The sequence below is a fragment of the Sinocyclocheilus grahami genome, unplaced genomic scaffold (assembly GCF_001515645.1).
Source record: "Sinocyclocheilus grahami isolate Dianchi unplaced genomic scaffold, SAMN03320097.WGS_v1.1 scaffold4.1, whole genome shotgun sequence".
Classification (NCBI taxonomy): Eukaryota; Metazoa; Chordata; class Actinopteri; order Cypriniformes; family Cyprinidae; genus Sinocyclocheilus; species Sinocyclocheilus grahami.
The window spans coordinates 2126054-2151132 of NW_015505183.1; the positions used below are offsets into that span (position 1 = coordinate 2126054).

Here is a 25079-nt window from a genome sequence, read left to right on the forward strand (position 1 = left end):
TGTTTGTGAAAATAACTTTAGTTTTTTAGTGTTTGGTCAGATAATTCAGCAGCCGCTGCATGGCGTCTCTGCAGTAATTCAGGGATGAACACCTTATGTAATAGCACTACAGATTGGAGCTCTCTTTTACACTTCATGATTTGTCCCATGACCAGTGGAGGTCAGGTACTTGTTACCTCTAAAATTAGAGCTGATGATATGATGTTCAGGAGAGAACCATGGGCAGTTATGTTAACTATCATGTATCATTCCCCCACTCATTTGGCAAACGATAATATTAGACCAATATCAGGCAACTCAGTCTGTCTATTCTAAAGAGTTTTATGCCTTTTATGTCCATTATTTTCATTCCATTATGAAAAGCTTTGAACTCTACAAATACTCTTAATGACTTTGACCTGAGTAGCACATGAGGAGCTGCAGTAAAGCAGTGAGTCAGCAGACGTACTGAGTCTGACACAGAGAGCAACCGTGTCGTTCTGTGGCACTGGAGATTATGTGAATGCCAAAGCCTTTAACCTCTTAAACACTCCCACCTCATGTCCACTATTCTCCATCACTTATCATCACTCATACTTCCTATTATTGCTCTTTACTACAGCACACACACACTCATTAGGTTTTACACATTCAGGATTTCTCACAGGTCACCTCTGCCCCCTATTGGCCTTCGCCTAATACAACACAATACAAATCACTAAGTGCAAATGGAAACTTGTGAGACATGTGAATTGGTGATAAATTAGTGAGCTCTCTCTCTCTCTCTCTCTCTCTATCTCAACAGATGGATTAATTGCTTAATCACAGCCATTCAGAAACATAAGAAAAATGTTCAAAGTCAGCCAGACAATGAAGAAGGTAGGAAAACAACACATTCACATTCAGTTATTTTCAATAGCTGGCATCTTTACACTGCCAAGTTAAGGCGGTTCTGTGACGGCTCCAAGTTCTGTGAAAATATGCAATGCCAAATTAAATCTGTACTAAAATATCAGCTTTGATTCAATAAAATGCTACATGAGAGCCTCTTTACGTTTTTGTCAATCATCGGACATCCATGAAAATCAGCAGTCAGCTTATGTGTATATTTTGTTTCATATGATTATGATTCTGTCAGAAATATATTTATTCCGCCTCTTTATTTTATTATGTGTGTTAATGAATTTTTCATGGTATATATGCTGTTTGTGTACTACTTAGTCTATGTAAAATGCTTTTGTTGTCAGAATGTTACAGTGAAACTGAATCTGAAGAGGAATCGTCCCGTTCACCACTTTCTCATCGGAAGAAAGTCAATACGGTGAGGGAAAACAGATAGACATGCACGAACAGAGAACAAACATTCTTGTTATTCCAAACCTGTAGGAGTACATTTTTTCTGTGGAACACAAAATGAGATACTTTTACACTACAATTCAAAAGTTTGGGGTTTAACCAAAAATACAGTAAAACAATACATTTGTGAAGTTGTTATTTCACAATTGTTATAATTAAAATAATTGTTTTCTATTTTGATATATTTTCATATATTATAACATTTTATTTAATTCTGTGTTGGCAAAGCTGGATTTTCAGCAGCCATTACTCCAGTCTTCAGAAATTATTCTAAAATGCTGATGTGCTGCTCAAGAAACATTTCTTATATTATCAGTGTTGTAAACAGTTGTGCTGCTTAATATTTTTGTGAAAACCGTGGTAGATTTTTAATGTGACATTATAAAGGTCCTTACTGTCACTTTTGATCAATTTAATGGGTCCTTGCTAAATAAGAGTAATAAACTTTTGAAATGTTGTGTACTGTAGAATATTGCCACTTGACCTTTATTTTGTGGAAAAGAGCTGCTTAGATCATCTGCAATAAATACAGAATTTTATAATAAACAGAATTATTATTATTATTTTCCAAACTAACACATGTGGGAAATGACTGTGTACCTTTTCTTTAGAACATAAACTATTTAACAGAGTTTCTTCTTTCTTTTGTCATAGAAAGCTCAAACACAATCAAACACACTTCCTCGAACAAAGGGAAAGCAGAACAGGGTGTCAGAGCCAATAACCATTTCGCAAGCAGGTAAAGGATCATCCAAAAATGTTATAAGCCTCTTTATATCTTGTATCTTTAAATCCTTATAGCCCTTTCAAAGCTGTGTCAAGATAAAAACAGTTCTTTAATAAAAAAACAATACTTTCATTAAACAAGCAAAATCTCACTATGTCTCTCAGGAAATGTAGATGAGATGGATGAAATGTTCCATAGCCTGAAGAAAGGAGGAGTGTCTCTGATTGGTCAGAATCAGCCGACGACTCATGACCAGCTACGTAAATCCTTCATCAAACGCAACAAAAATCCTGTTATCAATGAGAAGATACACACACTCCGTGCCCTTCAGAGCACACTTAAGGTAAGACATGCATTTACACACACATACTAACAACCCAACCCAAACTGTTGTTATTATTATTTCCTACTCACATCAATCATAATAGATGGACAGTTTAAAATATTACACAACCAGTCAAAAGTTTGGAAAAAATTAACATTAATTGTTAATGTTTTTAAAATAAGTCTCTTATGCTCACCAAGATGAATTAAATAATTTGAACAAAAATATAGTAAAAACAGTAATATTGTGAAATATTAGTACAATTTAAAAGAACTGCTTTCTATTTTAATATATTTTAAAATCTCATTTTCACATTATCCTTCAGAAATCATATTAATATGTCGATTTAGTGCTCGAGAAACTTTCCTTATTATTTATGTTGAAACAGATGTGCTTCTGCTATGCTACCATACAAAAAGTTTGGGGAAAGTAAGTTGAAAAGAAAATAAATCAATACTTTTATTATTATTATTATGAATGCGTTAAATTGATTTAAAAAAAATTACAGTAAATTATATTTTAAATAAATGCTGTTCTTTTTTAACTTTATAGTCATCAAAGAATTCTGAAAAAATTGATCACAGTTTCCACAAAAATATGTTTTCAACATTGATATAAGATCCATTATTAATCATTGCACACCAAATTAGCATATTAGAAGGATTTCTGAAGTATCATATGACACTGAAGTTTTAAATTGTAATACAGTTTCAAAATATTGCTGCTTGTACTTTGTTTTTTATTTTATTAATTAATGTATTTTTGATCAAATAAATGCAGCCTTGCTGAACATTAAACTTAATTGTTCCAAACTTTTGACTGGTAGTGGATGTAAATAGCCAGGTAGAGTAGGTCAGGCACACAGCGGTCTCTTCGTTGATTTCTCACTGGCTGCTGGTGTTTTCTAGGCGAAGGAAGCAGAACTTCACCTGATTAACAAGATCCTGGAGGACTCTGAGTTCTCACCGCAGAAGTACCATCAGTGGAAGCAGTTCAATGAAGAGCTGCTGCAGGACATTGAGAGACAGTACAAACAGACGGTCTCACCAAGCATAGACACAGTGTCCAAGACCAACAATGGGGCAAGCACACTGAATCTGAGTGATGGAGAACAGTTGGTAGATGCAGAGACACCTGTTGACGGAAGCTCCACTTCTGCAGAGAAACAGGTGCCGATGCAAACGCATACCACAGTCACAAACGAAACTACAGAGAAATACTTTTACATATGACACTTGCGCAGATTCTGTGAACACAACCGTTTCCTTCTTGTACTGTATTAAAATATATAACGAAATGAGAAATGAAAGTGCAACATTGGGATAAATATATAGATCCGAATTGCAGCCATCTGGGACAGAGCACTGGCTGTTTTACCAGAAGTAAGGTCTATCATCTGGAGTTTTTCAAAACTACTTCTGCTGTTGATTCACAATAAACCATCACTGAATTTATTATGAACTGCATAATGCTGGCAAAAGAACAAATCTAACTTAAAGCACTTGCTAAAGGATGTTGATTATACAGATGTATGTAATTTTAAAAATATATATTTTAGATTAATTATATTAATATGATGAATATTTGTTTTTATGTCAGGTATGTGTGTAAGGTTTCCCTAAATATGTTAAAAATATTTTATGAATGTTCAGACATGATGGACAAGAAAGTATTGCTTTTATAAGAATGTATTCTTTTTATTATGTAGACAATTTATGGCAGTGCAGATCCTGAAAACAAGTTTAGTAGGCTCAAAAACTATATTTCCTGAGGAAAAAAAATGATACCTCATTGTGCATAGTTTGTATTAAATGCCCAGCTATGGTCATTTCCCCAGAATTGCCACACAGTGGCGCCCTGTGTTTTGGTCATGTTTTGGTCACACTCCAGTCACCTGTTCATTTAAGTCTTTCAGTGTTTTTATACCAACAGTGTATAATCATGCATATACTGGCTGTATTTATATATATATATATATATATATATTATATATGACCCTGGACCACAAAACCAGTCTTAGGTCGCTGGGGTATATTTTTAGCAATAGCAAGAAAAAACATTGTATGGGTCAAAATTATGGATTTTTCTTTTATGCCAAAAATCATTAGGATATTAAGTAAAGATCATGCTCCATGAAGATATTTTGAAAGCTGGGGTATATTTTTAGCAATAGCAAGAAAAAACATTGTATGGGTCAAAATTATGGATTTTTCTTTTATGCCAAAAATCATTAGGATATTAAGTAAAGATCATGCTCCATGAAGATATTTTGAAAATTTCCTACTATAAATATAACAAAACACATTATTTTCCACATACTGTACATTATTGTTTCTCCCCTAAGCCCCGCCTTTCTGAAACGCATCGATTTTTACAAAGCTCATCGGTCTGAAAAGCGAGGTGTGCTCTGATTGGCCAGTTATCTAGTGCGTTGTGATTGGCCGAATACCTCAAGCGTGTGACAGAAATATTATGCTCCTTACCATATTGTGATGCCCTGTCCAGCCGGAGCGATGAGACAAAAACATTAAAACCCATTATAAACAAGTCATTTGTTACATCCAGTGGGGACTTAATTACGGATTATAATGATTTATACTGTCTTTTTACGCGTTTGCATTGCATCGCGTAAACATAAAACCATGTCTGCATTTGTGATCGGAGAAATGACAAACAACAAGCACTACTCTACACTGCTCAAAACTCGCATTTAAATCATCAGTGGCAAGAGTGAGGGTAGGCCGGGGGCTAGAGTGAGGGTAGGCCGGGGGCTAGAGTAAGCGGAGGCCGGGGGCTAGAGTGAGCGGAGGCCGGGGGCTAGAGTGAGGGTAGGCCAGGGGCTAGAGTGAGGGTAGGCCGGGGGCTAGAGTGAGCGGAGGCCGGGGTCTAGAGTGAGGGGAGGCCGGCTTGTGTGAGCGGAGGCGGGCGGGCTTGAGAACGGCGCGGGCTTGCGGCAACCACATGTGACGACCCCAGGCTGGACTCCGCTTCGTCCACGGTGAAAGCAGATCTGGTGATCCACAGCGCAGAGGTGATGTATTTCCTCAGCGACCAGCACAGATCAGCTCTAGGCACGACGAAACGGATATCGTCCTCTTTTGGAAGGCCAAACAAAGTAGTTTCGCTTTCACAACGAAACACACAGCGCCTTCACACCATGGCAGCGGCGGCAACAACAATACTACAGCGAGAATAAAAGTTACGCTTTCTTTCTTTGTGTGAACATTTGGGCGGCGTTATGCAAATCTTCCCACACAGTGACGTAGACATGTGGGGGCGTGTTAGAACGAGCCATTTTAGGTAGGCGTGGTTGACTCTTAACTTTTATAAAGAACATCTCTTTGGATTTGAGACTTTAGTCTTTGCAACTTTACAGATCTTCTTTATGCACCAAGAGCTTGTAACACTCCAGAGAGAAAGGAAAAATTGAAATCGCATCATATGACCCCTTTAAAGGTGATTTTCTCAATATTTTGATTTGTTTGCACCCTCAGATTCCAGATTCTCAAATAGTTGTATCTCAACCAAATATTGTCCTATCCTAACATCTTCACACAGGGCCGTGTAGTTTTGGATTTTGTTTTCCCTTAATAATAAAAACCTTCATTTAAAAACTGCATGTTGTGTTTACTTGTATTATCTTTGACTAATATTTAAATTTGTTTGATGATCTGAAACATTAAAGTGTGGCAAACATGCAAAAAAAATAAGAAATCAGGAAGGGGGCCAACACTTTTTCACACCACTGTATATATATACATACACACACACACACATTTTTACCATACAGTAATTCTTCTCTGCTAATAAACTGTAAAACAAAGTTTTCCTCCTTGCATGATAAGTTTTGGTGTATTTTTTAGTGTAAAATTTTATCAGATTATCTAAACCAATCAAGGGGGGGGGGGGAATTAATTTAAACTCATGGCGTGATCTGACCTCAGCTCTTTGCGATGTGATGTGGGAATGTACAAGTCAGGTGACTGAAATATTACAGGCAGTCATTTCACATGACATAGGCAGCAGGAAAAACATTTAATCAATAGCCTACCACATATAGAATCACTGTCAATAGCTACACATAGGCTTTTTGCAATGTAAATATTTATCAAGTACAGATAGTAAATAATTACAGATCAATATATTACAAATAAACACTGTTGTTTACCAGCCATGAGGCTTGAGCAAAATGACACATGACACATATTTCACGCACTAGCGGGAAAGGCCAAAAATTCCAACAGCCTAGTGACACTAGTACATTGCTTTCATTTTACGACAGGTTTTGGAAAGAATATTACAGTACTGTCATGATAATGAACAGAAATCTGCATCTTTGCATTTAAATGAGGCGTGTCGCATGGGAATAAAAAGGAATGCGATGTCTCGAGTCGTGTTTTTAAAAGTTGACAAAACTTAAAAACGCAGCTCCTATTCGTAAATCAGTATAAAACAATTCTAAAGCGCATGCAAAAACGCGTTCTGTGTGAGCCGACCTCCCATTCACACCAAGGACGATAACTATTCAAAGTTATGATTTGTTGGTATGGACAGTTATCTTTTATAGTATGGTTTTTGGTGTGAACGGGCCTTAAAGGGATACTCCACCCCAAATGAAAATTTTGTCATGAATCACATCCCCATGTCGTTCCAAATCTGTAAAAGCTTCGTTCGTCTTCGGAACACAATTTAAGATATTTTGGATGAAAACCGGGAGGCTTGTGACCGTCTGATTGATTGCCAAGTAAATAACACTGTCAAGGTCCAGAAAAGTATGAAAGACATAATCAGAATAGTCCATCTGCCATCAGTGGTTCAACCGTAATGTTATGAAGCGACGAGAATACATTTTGTACGCGAAGAAAACAAAAATAACGACTTTATTCAACAATTCGTCTTCTCTGTCTCCGCATCACCGTAGCGCCATTTTGGAGAATATCCGCTGAATGCAAGCAGCGTACGCTCTTCTGTGTCAGCCGCAACACAAGGATACGTTTTCTACGTGTATTTACGCTTTGATTTGAACGAAAACAGCGCATCCGTGCAGCGCGGCTGACACAGAAGAGTGTACGCTGCTTGCGTTCAGCAGATATTCTCCAAAATGGCACTGCGGTGATGCGGAGAGACACAGAGGAGACAAATTGTTGAATTAAGTTGTTATTTTAGTTTTCTTCGCATACAAAAAGTATTCTCGTCGCTTCATAATGTTACGGTTGAACCACTGATGGCAGATGGACTATTCTGATGATGTCTTTCATACTTTTCTGGACCTTGAAAGTGTAATTTACTTGGCAGTCAATTGGACGGTCACAAGCCTCCCGGTTTTCATCCAAAATATCTCAAATTGGGTTCCGAAGACGAACTAAGCTTTTACGGGTTTGGAACGACATGAGGGTAAGTGATTCATGACAAAATGTTCATTTTGGGGTGGAGTATCCCTTTAAGGCTTCAGTTAGCGGTTTCATACATATTTTAATATAGTTTTCTTTAGAAACATTGTGTACTGTTTCCCATTTCTTATTTGTCCAATTCATAAACTACCAGTGCACTACAATGAGTCATGTGCAAGCTCAATGTGTTTAAACACCATGAGTCTCTTAAGCTCTTGGGAACGTTTGGTCCATCTAACAATTCACCTCATACATCTGTGCACTGTCTTTGAGTCTCTGCTTGTGGCAGGATGAACACGTCATGCTTTTGAACCTAAAGAGCAGCGCGGCCCCTCCCAGAACCTGTAGCTTTTGAACCCAAGCTCCCACCCACCCGAAATAGAGGGAACCGGCCGGGTGTAATGTTAGTTGGGGTGGCTTGTGTACGTTGAGTCCTTGCGTCTCTGATATGGTTGAATCTACCTCGATCCCCAGCTTCGAAATATTATGTGTGTACACTCCTAATGCAGCCAGACAGAGCACACCCGCCAGCGCCACCAATAGGCCACCAGCTGCCGCTACACTCCTAAGAGGGATATCGGTCCAGCAGCGGACGCCCACGCTGGCAAGGACAATCCCCGCGCTGCACAGGAAAAGAGACGACAGCACCATCCCCTGGACCATTCGAAGCAGAGCATCCTGCTGGTAGGACCCAGACACGGGCCAGCACTCTTTGACTTCAGAGGGCACCACCTGCAAGCAGCTCTCCCACAGGCCGTCCGAACGGAGAAGGAGGAGCTCCGTTGCTCCACCGCGCATGTCCTTCCCTCCACTGCGGCGTGATTGCTGCAGTGAACACCAGCACAAGGCCCAGAGGAGCAAACACCACCCCCATCATCATGGACGCTGGAGTGTGCATCACGTCTTTGTCGATGTGCAGCTCTTCAGGATGATGCTAAGCTAGAAACCATCTGGCAAAGACCTGGTGAAAAGAATACAATTTCAGTTATACTTGATCTACTCGCATCAGATTCAAGAAGATTCTTTAATTTAAATCCCCTCAAACACCTGTTGGCAGAAGTACATTCCTGGTTTCACAGTCTGTTAGATCTAAAAGAGAAAGAGTGCGTATATGAATGTCTTGTTAGCCGATGACTCTCTCTTTTGAGCTCTAAGAAACATCGTCAGTCCTGGCAGCCAGCACAGTGGAGGTAAATGGCCCACTGTTGCTAAGAGACAGTAACCTGGACGATCCTATGGTTGCATCTTTTGTGTTACATCTGAAATGGTTCTAGTACTATCAGCCACATGTGCTAGTCTCTGAACATAATTTTTCTGACGCAAATGTGTGGTTGGGTTGTCGCTGATAGTGTGAACAGGATACATTTTGAAACAGTCTTACGGATATATACGTAGACATGAAGCCAGACGTCCGGGAGCTGAGAGAGCGAGCTGATGTCTGTTCCATGAGACAAGGACAAAAGAGACTAAATGTGATGCTATAAAAAGCAGCTATTTTTAATGCATGAACCCTCACAGACACCCAATATTTTTTAACAAGTCTGTGGAGTATTTTCATAATCTCATTGGCTGTTAACCGGACTCTTGACAACATCACCTTCAAAGGTATCTGTGAGAGGGGTGTGGGTGTACGTTTCAACAGTTTGGTCAATCACTTCATGCTCTTAATGTCAAGTCTATCATCACGAATTTCCTGTTCCAGTCACGTATGTTGCATGGCAACCCAAAAACAAACATTTAAAAGGGTGCACTGGCACCTGTACATTAATGAAAACAACCAAATTTGCCACACCAACAAAATGTGGCTGCTCACACTGTGACAGCCTTGTCTTCAAACCACACTAGTTATTAAATATCTGGAAAAACAGCATGACAGTGTGATCGGAACCACAGCAGTCAGTCAAGCTTTGTTTTTTCCAATTTAAAAACACAAAAGAGAAAAAGCTCATTCCATCTTGAGAAGGATCAACAGGATGAGGCATATGCAAACTAGCCACAACAGACCCCACAGACAAAAAGCAAAGATGCCAGATGCATTGACCTGCTCTCCTGACCTGGTTTTTGCATTCACCCAGAGATGTTACAGTCATCTGCTTCACTAATTGAATCACACATAACAGAGATGTCATACACTCACCTCTCTGCAGAAGAATGAATGATCATTCAGCTGTTCTCTTTGTTAAGTCTGAGATGGATTCTTCTGCTTTCTGTCTTTTCTCTATCCCTCACTCTCTGATTCTCACTAGTCTTGTGTATGAGGCTTTCGATACACCCCCTGTCCTTCTTTCAAACAGACACACACATACACAGAACAAACAGCAAGTCCAACGTGTGCTGACTGTAATATGTAGACTGTCTGCTGAACCAGGCGATCTGATGAAAGAAAAAGAAGATGAATTTTAAAAGCCAGCCTACTATCATAATCATATGTACAAACCCAATTCCAAAAAAGTTGGGACACTGTACAAATTGTGAGTAAAAAAGGAATGGAATAATTTACAAATCTCATAAACTTATATTTTATTCACAATAGAATATAGATAACATATCAAATGGTGAAAGTGAGACATTTTGAAATGTCATGCCAAATATATCTTGGCCATATAGACACATATTTATTAAATCCCAAAAGATATGTCAATCAGTAGATGTATATGAGCTTTGACCTCCAAACTTTAGCACAAATATACTAACTCCTGAACACACACGTAGATACTCCTTATGTCTTTGATACTCTTTGATCTTTATTATGAATATAAAACCTAAATGTAAATGAAGGTCCTGTGGGGATGTTAACACACTGAACAAGATTTTTGTATTATAGTATCACAGAAGAAAAAATGCATTTGTTCTTTTAGCTAGTTTTTTTTTTTTTTTATAAAATATATTTTATTGTCCTTGTCCATATGTTTACATTGATTAGGCGTACTGATTTCATTGCATTACCACAAGGCTTATGGTAAACATGAGGAAAAATGTGAACAAAGACATGTCTGTGACGTATAGGGTGAGATGCCCTCTTAAAAGCAATGTGCATTTGTTTAAATTGTAACATATTTAGATTTAAGTTTAGCATGGGCATGATGGTGATGCTAATTTTCTAATTTAGATGTCATAACACAAAATGTGGGGTAAAATGGTCACCTACAGGACAAGAAGACAGAATAAATGTCTTTGATTTGATGCCTTTTGCCTTATTTACATTTAAGTAAAATACTACAACTATTGTATTAAAATTTGGTTTTTGACAGCTTAGTTGTATAATTAATGTATATAACCAGTGACAAAGTAGAATCCAAATAAAAGAGATGCATCTGAAAGGTAAATTTATTTGAAAATATTCAAATTGACTGATTTCACTCAATTAGCCTGTAGGTTGAAGTACATATTGAAGATGTCTAAAATGCATCTAACTCATGAAATTATTAAATAATAACTCCATGAATTATAATAAGTATTTTTTTTAAATAATAGGCCCTAACACTGGGTAACCCTAACCCTAAATAATAGGCCCTAACCCTAACATGCAATTTAGGTCATTCTAACTCAAAAAGCAATGTTTTTTTTTTTTACTCCAAAACTTTTCAAACATCAATGTGTCCACAAATCCCTCATTAACAAATAGACACTGAAACTTCTGATATACAACGTAATACAATGTCATAGATCACTATTTTCCAGAGGCACAAAATCAGGCAAATTAGGTATAAAACTGTTTTGACTAACTAAATCTTAAAAAAAAGGTACAAAAGTGGAAAATTGTATTTACACGGTTCATTATTGATATGTCTTGCTAAAACTGAAAATGTGAGCTGGCAGGTGAGCGGTTTATATAGCGACGGTTCTGGCACTGCAGAATCTGGTTCATAGTCATGCTTTTGGATCAAAAGAGCAGAAAGAAGCTGCCAGCAGCACCAGGTGTAGTGTCACTAGTTGATCATGTCATTTATAGCTCCATAAGTGTGATCTGGAAGTGGTTGATCATGACTTCAGTGATCTCGATGAGGAAGGCAGAGTGGTTGCTGTAATGCTCGATGATGTTATCATCCATGTTCACAAAGATCCTGTTGATGGTAAGAAAAAGAGAATAAGTTATAGAAATTCTTGTTAAAATTTTGGCCCATACTTTATATTTACACATTGTGCTGATAACCAAAAAATTGCCGATATTAAAATTAAGCTATTTTAGGCATCACAACATTATAATGTACTGTATGAAAAATGGATATTCATTTTGAGATTTGCTAAAGATTTTGAAATATTAAAGATGAAAGATTTTTAAATATTATTAAAGAAACATTTGTAAATTATTATTAAACATTCATTTTAAGTGTGCATAAGATTACAGCAAAGGTAATGTAAGTGTAAAAGTATGGGAAATGAGCATGCAAAATTAGGTATATTTTAAACACCAAAACATTATAAGTACCATTATATCATGTATCTATAGAACCAAACACACACAAACTCCAAAGTTAAAGATTATCTCTAAAGTTACTTCTCATCTGCACAAAAACCATACTGCTTTAATTCGACACCTGGTCATTTGTGAATTACACAATTACTTATTTTAGTTATTATGACTGTGTTGAGCTGTTGAGTGACACTGAATGATATACGGATGAACTGTGCCCTACCTGAAAGAAACCTTAAAGGGTTAGTTCACCCCAAAATGAAAATTCTGTCATTAATTACTCACCCTCATGTCGTTCCAAACCCGTTAGACCTTCGTTCATCTTCGGAACACAAATTAAGATATTTTTGATGAAAGGTGAGAGCTCTCAGACCCTGCATAGACAGCAACACAACTGTAATGTTCCCAAGTCCAGAGACGTAGTAAGGACATCGGTAAAACAGTCCATGTGACATCAGTGGTTCAACTTCAGTTTTGCGAAGCTTCAAGAATACTTTGAGCTCAAAGAAAACAAAAATAACAATTTATTTACCAATTCTTCTCCCCTGAGTTCCGTCTTCCGCCATTTTGGGGAGTACCCAAGAGCGTAATCGTCGTAATCAGCGTTGTTTACATTCGGGGGAGAAAGTGCACGCACGTACGTAATCTGCGTAATCAGCGTTGTTTACGCTTAGGTGAAAGTGTGCGTATGCATTGTGATCCTCTCCAAAATGGCGGAAGATGTAACTCGGGGGGTGAAGAATTGTTGAAAAAATTATGGTATTTTTGTTTTCTTTGCGCTCAAAAAGTATTCTCGTGGCTTCGCAAAAAAAAAAAAGTTGAGCCACTGATGTCACATGGACTGTTTTACCGATGTCCTTACTACTTTTCTGGACCTGGGAACATTTCAGTTGTGTTGCTGTCTATGCAGGGTCTGAGAGCTCTCACCTTTCATCAAAAATATCTTAATTTGTGTTTCGAAGATGAACGAAGGTCTTACGGGTTTGAAACAACATGAGGGTGAGAATTAATGACAGAATTTTCATTTTTGGGTGAACTATCCCTTTAAGCATTCCTCTACAATCTTCTAAAGCATTGATCAGTCCTTCCCTAAGGGCAGACCCTGATTTAGATCCTTAAAAACACAAATCCTTATCTCATGACTTACGCAAACAATTATTTGGCACAACAGTCGTCTCTGCCAGTTAACATGTATATGGTGTGCAGATGTATGACAGACTAACAGCGAGGTCATGCCAGCTCTCCCAGCCCTGAGGGTGGAGGGAGTCTGACTGAAGATTGGGGCGAGAGAATGAGCGAGAATGCGGCCCAACCTGTCCCTATCCCTCAGCCATATCATCAGCTAACGGCCTGGGGAAAGTTGAGCTCCAAGTTACACAGCTCTAGGCTAGGATGATTAAGATAAAACGCCTTTAATAGAGTCCTGGACATGTTTCTTTGACCTATGTAGGTCAAACGCTTCAGTGGGCTGTGAAACATGTTCACACAATTATATGCTTTACTTTAAAGCCTTATACTTTATGATGCACTGAGGGGAGTTAGTCCCACACATGTTCTGAAATGGATGAGCGAACAGGTAAGCGCCAATGTCTACATGGTGCCATGGGTGATCACCAACCATAGAGATAAATGGTGTTTTCAGAGCCCGGCTTCATTAGGTTGCACGTAGTGTCTCTTACACAACCAGTGCTGCCTTCCTATCAGAACCATCATCTCTACTGTTTCTACCTGAGCTTCGTAAACCACAGAAAACATACAGCACAGTTAGATGAGTCTACCTATGTTGAAATCATCTTGTCTTCCTTCTTTTGTTTTGCCTTTAAATCCCCCTTTTTTTTTTTTTGAAGGGGAGCAGCAATCATCACATTCCAAACACTATAGATCTCCAGTCAACCCGGTCTGTCGACTTTGCTTCCTGGCAGCTTGTTGAGATGGAGCTCAGATTATAAGAAAAGGGTTTAACAGCCGTTCATCCTCCGTGAAAGAACATTTCGACATCCCTCTATCCGTGTTCGTGACTTAATCACAGTTTGCAACAGTCCCCAAACGTTTTTGCCCAATTGAATTTAGCTTGGAAATATATCTCACTCACCCTCTTTTGCACTTCTTGAAGATTTTCCCAATGGTGTCTTCTTGCATACCGTACTTTTCTGAAATCTGAGAAGGCAGAAAGGGGACATGAGTCACATCTTAGTTACAGTTCTTCTCAAGGTTTGAGGTGAGATCTTCACAAATATGTGTAACGGAAAGAGAGACGTTGAAAAACTCACCGCCTCTCTCAGGCCCTTGAGGGTTGGCGTGTTCAACATAAGGGCATCGAATACTTCCTCAGTCTCTCGCCTGACGTACAGAAGAACTGAGAACAAAATAAAGAATCTACCATTAAAACACTGTGGCGGGTTAGAAGCGCAAATCGATATGTTCCCAAGTTACTGCATCTCTTCCATACCTCTCTGTTGCTCATCTCGGCGGGCTTGTTTGCTCGGTGGGGAGCTGACCTGGTCACCGCCGTCTGCGTAGCAGTTGGTACGTTTCAGTGATGTTCTGTCGCTTTCCTCCAGGCTAACAGGGGGCACCTGGACAATAACAAACAGATAAAATCAAGGTTGTTAAAATGTCGCTTGGTCTCCTGTCTCTTGCGTATTTGCACGCTGATGATTACGATGATAGCAACTTTATCACAGTGACATCTTGATCACTAAGAGGTGCGACAATGCAGAAAAAACGTAGGATGATCACATGACTTCCTAATCCTTCACTAATATGCTAAAGTCACTGTTATGGGCTGTGACTACATGTAAAAAGGCCAAAAGACTAATGTTATGAAATGATGTCGAAATTTAACAAGTGAGAATTGCGCTAGTCTGGACTGTGGGAAAAAGGCCTGTCGGAACAGCCTCCATCTCTCCTCTCTTAGGCTGTGTAAACAGCTGAAAAGCATCTCTTCAACACCCTCAGAAGAAGTCTGTGTGCGTGTGTTTGAGCTCCCACGGGTTAATCCCTGTGTCAGTCAGCATGGCCGTCCCCTCCTCAGGTGAGTTTCGCTCACCATCATGTAAACTCAGGAGCGCACCAGTTAGCATGTCTGATCTCGAGATCACGTTCTCCTATTCTTTTCCAAACCCACTTCTTTCCCACTGCATTTTTTCCCACACTTTCCCTCACTCGCTCCCATACTGTCAGCCCTCAGGGTGTTGGTGAACATGACTCAACAATACTATGGCAAGCCGCATATCCTAGGATATAAAGAAGTGCGTTTGTGTATGTGTGTGTCTGTGTGAAAGACAGACGTACCAGGCCACAGCGCTGCATCGTGCTGAAGTGCATCTCTGGGATGAATAAAACAGGTTGTGTGGCGTGATCGTCTTGAGTTTTAAAGTAGGTAGAGTCCTTTCCAACAGAGCTGGAAACTAGGGCCTGTTTACAACCTGAGGAGAAGAAAAACAGCTTTAATAGAACATTCAAAGCAATAAAAGAAAATGTTTCGTGAAGGCATGACTATCAAAAACTAGACTCTGGTGGAAAACACAGTTCGGCTAGGGGCCTGCAGGTAATTTGAGTTTGAAAGTCCGCTTTTACACATCATTGAAAATATGTGCTTAAAAGTTTGTTTTGGTTTTGGCTTGTGCCAAATTAGGAGGAAATCCTAAGTAGCCATTTAGCTGAGCTTTTCAGTGGCTTGTTGGGTCAGAACATGGACACCAAACGGGGAGGATATGAACTGTATTTTCTTTATGCTTTTGGTAGGGTGGTAATGGGTGTTCTCTGACAGTCTCAGGCTGTAATTACATGACTGACAGCACTCACTATTATTGCTGGAGTCTGCAACATTCTTGGTCCTCCTCTTGCTTCTCTTCCTCTCCTCGTCTCTCATCTTCCTTTCTGCCCCCTGCAAGCATTCAAGGACAATAAAACATTTAGAATCTGAGCAATTACAAACTGATCTGGCATATTAGAACAGCTTACAAAACACTTAATTAACCAATAATTAACAATACAAAAGAGCTTTTAAACTCTTAAAACACTGTAACTGCACAGATGGCTTGGCATTCTGTTTTTTTATGTAAGAGAAATAATAAAATATTTTACGTTTTAATATTTTAAGTTATTTTTATTTTTTAATATAATTTCTTCCTCTATGTTTTATAACATTTGTCTTTTGAAAACCATTCTTGTAAAGAACTCAGAGATCATATCTAGTTTACATGCCAGCTGTGTAGTAAATATGCATTTGATCCAGCTAGAGAAACCACAGCAATGCAGTAATGCACTCAGTTCACCTGCTGCTGCTAAACCAGTCAGACATGTGTCAAATCTAATCTTCCCATCATGCATTTCCCCCACACACTGTCAAACAGCTAATAACTATGGCCACCGTGGAACACACAAACGGGCTTTAAGGAGATGAGAGAGATAAGGTGGTCTGGTGACCTTTATCTGATCAGCCTAACAGAAGGGATCAATAGGAATCAGAAGATAGAGGTACCAGAGAGAGTAAGGGTGAGAGACACCGAAAGAGAGAGAGAGACTGAAAGAAAAAAAAAAAAAAAAAAACGCACAAATACTTCAGTGTCTATTTTTTTCTGCTTCAGTGAAAACAAGTTATCACGTAATTGAAAATGTTCCAGTAAAAGATCGGAGTTCAGACATATGCCACTTTTCAAGTAAATAACTTTGTAGGTCATGGTAACAGTGACTCAGGACTATGTTTTGTTTAACAGTTTATGACGCAGTCCAAGATGAGCCAAATAAACGATAGAGATCCAATGCACGATAATTAAATTAGATAATTAAACTTAATGTTTCTGATCCAAGTTTTACATTTAATTAAGCCTTGAAATGCATGTGTGCATCTTTTCATGCTGTTATAAGATTCTCTTTTGGGTATTGCTTCTTACAACAAATTTATAAAGATTAAAAAATATATATATATATATATTTATTTATTTATTTATTTTTTGGGCACTGGCTCACCTTATCACAGAAGATCTTGACCTGACAAACAGCTCTGTGAATGAGGCGGTTGTTCCCTGAGCTGAAATTATATGTGTCAATCTGAAGATTCAGAGGAAGACCTTTGACCCCCTTCTGCGAGGAGAAGTCAGTGCTCAGAGAATTGATGCCAATGTGCACCTGCAAAACACAACAGATACATGAAATCTCAAGAAAGCACTTTGTAAAACAGGAAGCTGGATTTGTTATTTAACTAGATGACACAGTAGTACATTTCATACAGAGAGAAAAAAATCACTGTGAAAAGTCTCAAACAAAACGAATGGTCAGGGATGAGACACATTAGATGTGTCATATGCAAATGATTGTTCAATAATTGCAATTAATTTCCAAAGAAAAGGAGTGTCTATATGGAGAACAACATGGTGAGATTCAACATGTTGGAACTGGAGTTAAATCAACAATAAAAAAAAATCACCTAAATAATATGATGACTAATGAATAAATGAGTGAACAGGAGCTGATTTCCAAACATTTCTTCCTAGTTCCTCATAGCTGATTCATTTGGCACAACAAGGTTGAATAACAGTTAACAGTTGGAATATTTAAATTAAAATTTTGATTTTTAAAATGTATTGTTGCTACATTGCTTGGCAACCAAACATTGTTAGATGCTAGACTAATGAATTATATTACTTGGTGGAAGAATTGTTTATTCTGATTATTAGCTAAAATATTAATATTTAATATTTAACTTTTAATTTCTCTTGTAACATTGCGGTTGCTGATATTTTATTGAATCAATAAAAGTGCGTTACAGGGATTGTATTCTTGCTCTGTCTCTGCTCCACCTGCTCTGAGTTTCGTTGTCCCACCCATCACAACCCTGGGGACATGCTGAAATGCCCTATTTCTCTTTCTCTTCTTCCCTACTTCCTTCCCTCCCTCTTTCTTTCTTTTTTATTCCCTATGATGACAGGTGCCTGAGGAGGCCACATACCGTAGATACCACTGCTCACTGACACTCCTCTAAATGATCCTCCTTTCAACCCCACTTAACAAAAACAAGTGACAGGTGGACCTGTGTATGTGCTTGTACCTTTGCTTCTTCACTGGTGTTCCAGATAAAGGACAGTGCGTTGAAAGCCACCTCTTCTACGTTACTCACTCCACTGAAAACTTCCTTGTAGTCAGCTGATAGTAAATATAGAAGAATTTATTCATATAAATTGTATGAAATTAAACACTCAATCAAAACCAAATGACATCTTACTTTAAATCTAATTATGGGTGGAGCCAGTTACCGGTATTTAATAAAAACATTCTTAATTTTCTTAATCAGTATTGTCTTATTTTCCAGAACTAATTATTTACAATAATGTTAATATACCTGATGGTTATGCTTAAAATGAAAATAAAAATTATTTGCCAGTGAGGTAAGCTATATATATAAAAAAAAAAAGTTACATATATTCTCTGAAAATATGTCTTAAAATCTTCCCTATCAGGGAATTTAGATGTTTAGAAATAGACCAAATAGAATCTTGATTATGGAAATGATTTTTGCAGTGTAGAGTGATTTTTTGCAGGTAGAGTGATAGTGAGGAAACGTACCAATATCAATGACTCTCTGTTTAACAGTAGGCTGTCGAGCATGCCAGTGGTTCCAGTACTTCAGCTGCATCTCAGGACTCTTGTCATTCTCAAACACAGCCATGATCACCGTCTGAGAGAGGGAGCGAGAGAGAGAGAGAGAGAGAGAGAGAAAGGAAGAAAAAGGAGCATTATTAGAACCTGTTACTTTGCGGGTTTTTTAGAGAGTGGTGACTCCCTGCGGGACAAATGCTAGTCTTTTTGTCGTTTACCAAGCGATGTTGTATGTCACCACACTAATACCCTTTCTCTTTGCTTTGTCACTGACCATGGCAGTGTATGCTTTAACAAAACAGCCAATCTGTCACACCTAGAATATGCAAGGGCACATGAGTTTGGAAGTTTTAGGAAACTTTCCCCAAAGCTGCTGTTGCACGTCATGGTTACAAAGTTTTTTAAACGATGCCTAAATAACTAATAACTCTAATAACTAATTCTCTTTGGAACAGGTTACTTAGAACAAACATGTTATAATGGCAAGAATAAATGTCCATTATTTATGTCTGAAAGTACAACTTACTTTCACTTTGCTGGATGACACCCCAGCAGTGCTGTCCACTCCCTGCAGAGTGATGGGGTAAAACTGTCCCTTATTGAGGTACACCATGGGTATTTCTGTTGTCTTGTGCTGGGAAGTTTGTGGGGCACCAAGAACAAACTGGAAGTCATTTCTGTGAAAAATAATCAAATGAATTTTAAGCAATGGCATTACTCCGTATTTTACACACTAATATCTATTGCTTTTTATAGCGTGCATAAAATCACCAAATGAAACAGTTATGTTTTATATATGAAGAAGAATGCGAAGGAAAAAAAGTGGCTGATTTGAAAAGGCTCAGAGAGTTTAGAAGCCTGTCTCACCTGTATCTGTCTGGCGGCGAGTTGGAGTAGGACTCGGAGTATACAGGGCTTGTCTGTCCCACAAACGTGCTGTAGGCAAGAGGCTGTTTTTTGAAGACAACAAACAGAAGTGTCAGAAATGTATGATAATTATAGAAAACAAAGCACCTGTTTTAAGCATTCATATCATATTTTAGGATCTGTTGGTATGGCTCAGAAACTAGGAAGAAAAATAACATTAATACATTTTATATTTTAAATGTGTTTTAAAATGTTCTGCAAACCTCTGGGGTCACCTCCAGAAAGGGTTGGTCAGAGGGCCATGATTTCTGTGCTGGGTGCAGGAGGGGGTACAAGTTGTCCCCGGTGTAGCTGTCAGTGCTCTGTAATGCTTGCTTTGAGTGACTGGGGGGAAAACTTTCAGAAAGCAGCTTCATGATGTGAGCGTTCTCCAGCGTGGCCAGTTCAGGGGAAGAGCTATTCGTTGTCCTGAGAGATAAATGACAGTACAAATTGTGACCCTTCTAGCTGCATATTATAATTTTTTTATGGTACTCCATCACTAATGCTATTCACACAGGGTTAACTGTTAGCTGCCTAAACAATGATGAAAAAAGTGTTCAAGTCAATAAAAGCTTTGCTCAATCTCTGCATTGTTTATGGAGCTTTCTTTGCATGAAAAGCTAAACCAACAAACACTGGGCGGGAGCTGTTTGCCACCTAACGCCGGTTTTTTTTTCTCACTGTTTGAGTTTCTCGGCACATCGGGGAGACTAGCAAGCTCTATAGGCAGCTATTTTTCACTTGCACAAAAGGGTGCTGTGTAGTGACTCAGTCTTTTTGGGATGGGTTGAAGAAGAGGATTAACAGCTGAACCAGCTCTGACCTCAGATAATCTTTAGCTAAATTACTCAACCTACCTATATACTAGAAGGAGAAAATGTGACATTTTACATCTGGATAACCTACTGTTGTGACATATTTTCATCTTGCCTTCTCTCTTATATTACATACAATATATAAAATATATGCTTCTATACTGTATGTTTAGTATAAAAGCGTTTTGATTCATAAATCATAAAAAGTAGTCAAAAGTATATGGTCAAACTTACCTCTCCATGTACATGCTGCTTTCACGGGCACATGTTGTCATCTTCTGCTCTTTTGGGGTCTTAAAAAGAATAAATTTATAATATAATTTATGTATATAATACAAATTAATTTATGCCAAGAAATAATCATCTTTTTTTATATATATTATTTTTACAAACATATTTTTGTGTTACCTTGCAGACCTCATAGAGGAGACTAAGAGTTGCAAGTTCTTCATCTGATGACAGTCTAGGTTTAGTCTTGCTGATGTCACTGCTGTCCATGCAAGGCCAAGAGTCCATAATGTAATTGTCTGGATAGCGTAAGTAGTTAAAACTCTCCTTCTGTTTTACCATGAGAGCCCTAGGCGAAAGTAGAAGGAGATATTAGCATAGATAAAACAGCAAGCATTCTCAGTAGGGATGGGCGATACCACTTATTTTGTTTTCGATACGATACCGATATTTTTCAAGGCAGTATCGTCGATACCGATACCGATACGATACTTCTGAACTAAACTTTTAAATGATGAAATGTATTAAATTATTATTGGTAGCATGATGTATGGCAAAATGATTAACAGCTTAAATGCCACAGAAATGTGCCTCTGGTGCATGTAAAACTTTCAGTAACAAAATCTCAGACTTCAACGAATCCAGGGTGCAAGAGCTGATGCTCTTCATCCAGATTTCAAACTATATAATACTCAAGAAAGTTTCCACAATCACATCATTTTGCGCAAAAAAAAAAAAAGACTTGAATGTCAAGAAACTTTCTCTTTTCGGGCTCTATCATACACCCGGCGCAAGTGGTTTTGCTAGTTTCAGCCCGACGCAGTTCTCATTTTCCCATCCCGCGCCGCGTTGTTTAAATAGCAAATGCATTTGCGCCCATTTGTGCGTTAGTAATATGCGCCTATAGACGGGTGCACAACGCTCGTACACTTTGCTTATTACACTCACAGGGACGCGCAGCAACACACAGACATTTTTAAAAATGAAAAATTACATTCCGTCATGTAAATAGCGCAACTAGGTTTTAAATGGGAGATGAGACTCTGATTGGTTTATTGCACGTTACGGCCAAAAAACACCCATTACTCATTAAGAGAATAGGGACAACCCGTTTAGACCATGCGCCCGGGCGCACCGACCGTTTTCTCGTCGTTAAACTAGCAAAAGTGGATTCGGACGCCCTGAGTGCACCTGCGCCATGCGCTTTACCATGCGCTTAGATCGTTAAAGGGGTCATATTGTGCTTTTCACTTTTTCAACTTTAGTTAGTCTGTAATGTTGCTGTTTGAGCATAAAAAAGATCTGCAAAGCTCAAAGTCCACTTCAAAAGGAGATATTTTATTGAACAGAAATCACTTTTCAAAAACTACAACGAACGACTCGTTTGGACTACAATGCATATTTTCCAGGATTTGTGATATCACAAATATCGACGAATGGGACGAGACCTGGTTGAGCTGCACTAGAAAAGGCAACGAGTGTTATCACTATGTCGGAGACGCGCTAGTTTCCCCAAGGCAGACGTACTTAGAGTGGTTACAACATCCGGGTTTAAATCACGCTCAAATTGATTTGATATTGATGCAGTATTTACACTGAAGCTAGCAGGCGGTTATGGTAAGGGGCATGACATTTCCCGACCAGGTCACCAAGTGCTGCCAATCACAGCACACACTGGCCCAGCTAACCAATCACAGCACATTTCGTATTTCAGAAGGCGGGCCTTCATTTGATACAGGAACTATTCGAGTCGTTCATGCCAGACTGGGGAGCGAGGTGTTCTAATAATGTAAAATATGTGAAAAATAATGTGTTTTTCGAACAGCCTAGTATGAGAGCATGTTCTAGTACACCCCCAAAACAAAATCAAGACTTTGTAAAAGAGCATAATAGGACCCCTTTAAAATAGGGCCCTTCATCTGTGCACCTAAGGACAGAAACTCTTGTAATGGATCAATGGTCAGAAGCAAAGCCTAAGTGAAAGAACTTAATTTTATCTTAACACAAGTATCACAAACAAAAGACAAGGATTTGAAGAGGATCACTAAGTTCTCAAAGGACTTTCCCTAACTACTAGGATAAGCAATGAGGTGGTCTGGTATGGTAAGCTAAAATACAAACCGAGCTGTTTAGGCACCTGTGCTCACACTAAATAAATGAGCAATTTCTGTTTATTTATTTATCTTTAAACTGTGCAGACTTTTCTAGATGAAGAAAACCCCTATCAAATACCCATATTTTATCATTCTAGGCACCTGCATATTTACACTGACCCCGAAGATTAGCACAAGACTAATATTTTCTGTGTTTGTGCACTCGGGCCCCTAGGACAGTTACATCAGGCTGTAAGAGTAAGAGACAGAGTGTGCGTGTTTGGGTCCTGGTGTCAACTTTCAGCAGAAATTATCTTCATGTACTCAATTATGTGGGGGCCAGTTTACACATGAGCAGAGGGAGAGTGGAAGAAGAGGAGAAAGACATTACTCAAGAGGAACAGACAGATCTGAGCGGTGAAACTGCAAACTGTAACACACCCCACAACAAAATCATATGAAACGAGATGGATTTTTTTTTTACTCCTACATTAACAGCTCATTTGAGAATGTCTGGACAGTGGCTAATAATATATATAATAAAGTTAAACCCTTAATCTAAAAAAAAGTACATTTTCAGGATTTTTGGAAAGCAATCATAGCCATGAAATTTTAGTAACAAAATGGTATTTGTGTTCAACACAGTCAAGCAAAGAAAGCCCCAACTAGAGCATTACAAATTTAATGCAAATAAATATAAAATTCACTTACTCAATCTCCTTGGTCATGACTCCTCTGACAGGCAGTGATGATAAAATCCTTAGTTTGTAATCTTGTCTCTTCTCTCAGATGTGTTGGTCCGTGTTTGTATGCCTGGCTGAATGTGTATGTGTGTTTGTATCCTGATAAATGAAGTGGTTTGATTTGTAACCACATAATCTCTCTCTATTTATTCACCTAGCAAGTTGGCTTCTTTGATCTGATTGGCTGCCAGCCTGAGACAGGTGTGTGATAGGACAGGTGTTTCATCACTGTCTCAGTGCTGGAGAGAAACTTCAGCATGTGTGTGTGTGAGAGTGTGTTTAGGGGGGGGGGTCTAACTCATTAACACCTCATATAAAAGACTGAAAGTCTCCAGCCACAGGTGTGATATGCATCTTATTTTGGATCAGAAACCAAAGGCACTGGTGAAAGAGCAAGGTTTTAACATGCTAATGAAAGGTTGTGTCATTCTCAATCTCTAAAAGAATTAAAAAGGAGGGTTTGGCCACATGGTTTTTATGGCTTTACACCACTTTTTTATTATTTTGAAAAACAATAAAACAAGAAGTAATAATTATTTACTTGCACACCCATCAGACCCCTCAGGCATTTTGGATTTAAACCAACAAAATGTGCAGAAGAAATAGATTAGAAGAAGTAAGGAAGGAAGTCAGGAATGCTGATAACACTGTAGTGGTTTACAGTAAATGAGCGTGAGTTCCTGGACACAAATGCAATTTTCATATACTCATATGCACAAATTTCATATACTCTCATACACAAATGCAATTTTCATATATGTGGTTACAGGGTGTAATTACTTTGCATTTGCAGTTTAAAACCAACTACACTACATACAGTGCATATCACACATACCGTATTTGTATTAAAATGTTGCACATTTTATGTCTGGCAAAACTGTCAGTTTCTCACTAATAGCATATATATAGGAACACACAGTGTTTATTTCTGTTCTAATGTCATATTTCGGCATGATTTTATATAGTGTTATTAGTTTATCTCAAAATAAAATGCACACATTCTCATCTCTATTATCCCTTCATGATTGAGTTAAATCAAATATTCAAATAAAAAAAATTGCCATTCTGGTTCCTGTATGCGTATAAACAAGTCTCTGCATCTTTTCTCTGTCATTATCATATGACTGAACGGAATTACACTGATCTTATGATATAATATGAGCGGATCTAATATCAGACGTAAAGCAGCAAGTGTGTGAACAGCCTCGTTGAGAGCCGTCGTGTTCTGCAGGAAGTGAGAACGTAAAGGGAAAGAACCATTAGAGCAAGGAGCTTTTCTAAAGGGATCATTTCACACCTAGAAACCATGCTGAACACTCAGAAACCAGAGTAAACGCACCATCGCTGAAGTACATGCAAGAGAAAGCAAATGTAGAGAAAGAAATGGATGGGAAATGAATATAAGAAGTGTTGTCTTTTTATGGTTTCTATTGTGTTTCTTCCATCCCAGAATCCCCAAAGGTGTGACAAAAATAAAGCTCTCAGGTTGTCTCAATCCTA

General features: G+C 38.4%; 2 protein-coding genes and 1 pseudogene across 7 annotated transcripts in view; 1 reads left to right on the forward strand and 2 right to left on the reverse strand.

Moving 5' to 3' along the window:
• The window catches only part of LOC107582592 (connector enhancer of kinase suppressor of ras 1-like), a 44912-nt gene extending 40528 nt beyond the window's left edge, over positions 1-4384 (forward strand). For 4 of the 5 annotated variants that reach the window (XM_016268497.1, XM_016268522.1, XM_016268505.1 and 1 more), the window contains 5 exons: positions 785-858; positions 1227-1300; positions 1990-2079; positions 2220-2405; positions 3296-4384. In XM_016268497.1, coding sequence (XP_016123983.1) covers positions 785-858; positions 1227-1300; positions 1990-2079; positions 2220-2405; positions 3296-3619 — 748 coding nt within the window. In that variant the 3' untranslated portion in view covers positions 3620-4384. The remainder of the gene's footprint in view (positions 1-784; positions 859-1226; positions 1301-1989; positions 2080-2219; positions 2406-3295) is intronic. The other variant, XM_016268514.1, reaches the window with a different exon arrangement.
• Positions 4385-8011: 3627 nt separating this feature from the next.
• LOC107582641 (claudin-23-like) lies at positions 8012-8675 on the reverse strand (annotated as a pseudogene).
• A 2842-nt stretch (positions 8676-11517) lies between these two features.
• LOC107582622 (grainyhead-like protein 3 homolog) lies at positions 11518-23676 on the reverse strand. Of its 2 annotated transcripts, none has more exons than XM_016268547.1 (15): positions 23548-23676; positions 20933-21092; positions 20750-20808; positions 19922-20126; positions 19659-19741; positions 19318-19468; positions 18759-18870; positions 18244-18338; positions 17166-17324; positions 15999-16080; positions 15486-15619; positions 14641-14767; positions 14462-14547; positions 14284-14348; positions 11518-11841 (listed from the first exon to the last, which is right to left on the reverse strand). In XM_016268547.1, exons 1-15 carry the CDS (start codon positions 23562-23564, stop codon positions 11724-11726), a joined length of 1653 nt encoding a protein of 550 aa, XP_016124033.1. In that variant the 5' UTR covers positions 23565-23676; the 3' UTR covers positions 11518-11723. The 2 variants fall into 2 exon arrangements, with proteins under 2 accessions (XP_016124033.1, XP_016124025.1); XM_016268539.1 differs by having other exon boundaries at positions 20924-21092.
• Positions 23677-25079: the final 1403 nt, after the last annotated feature.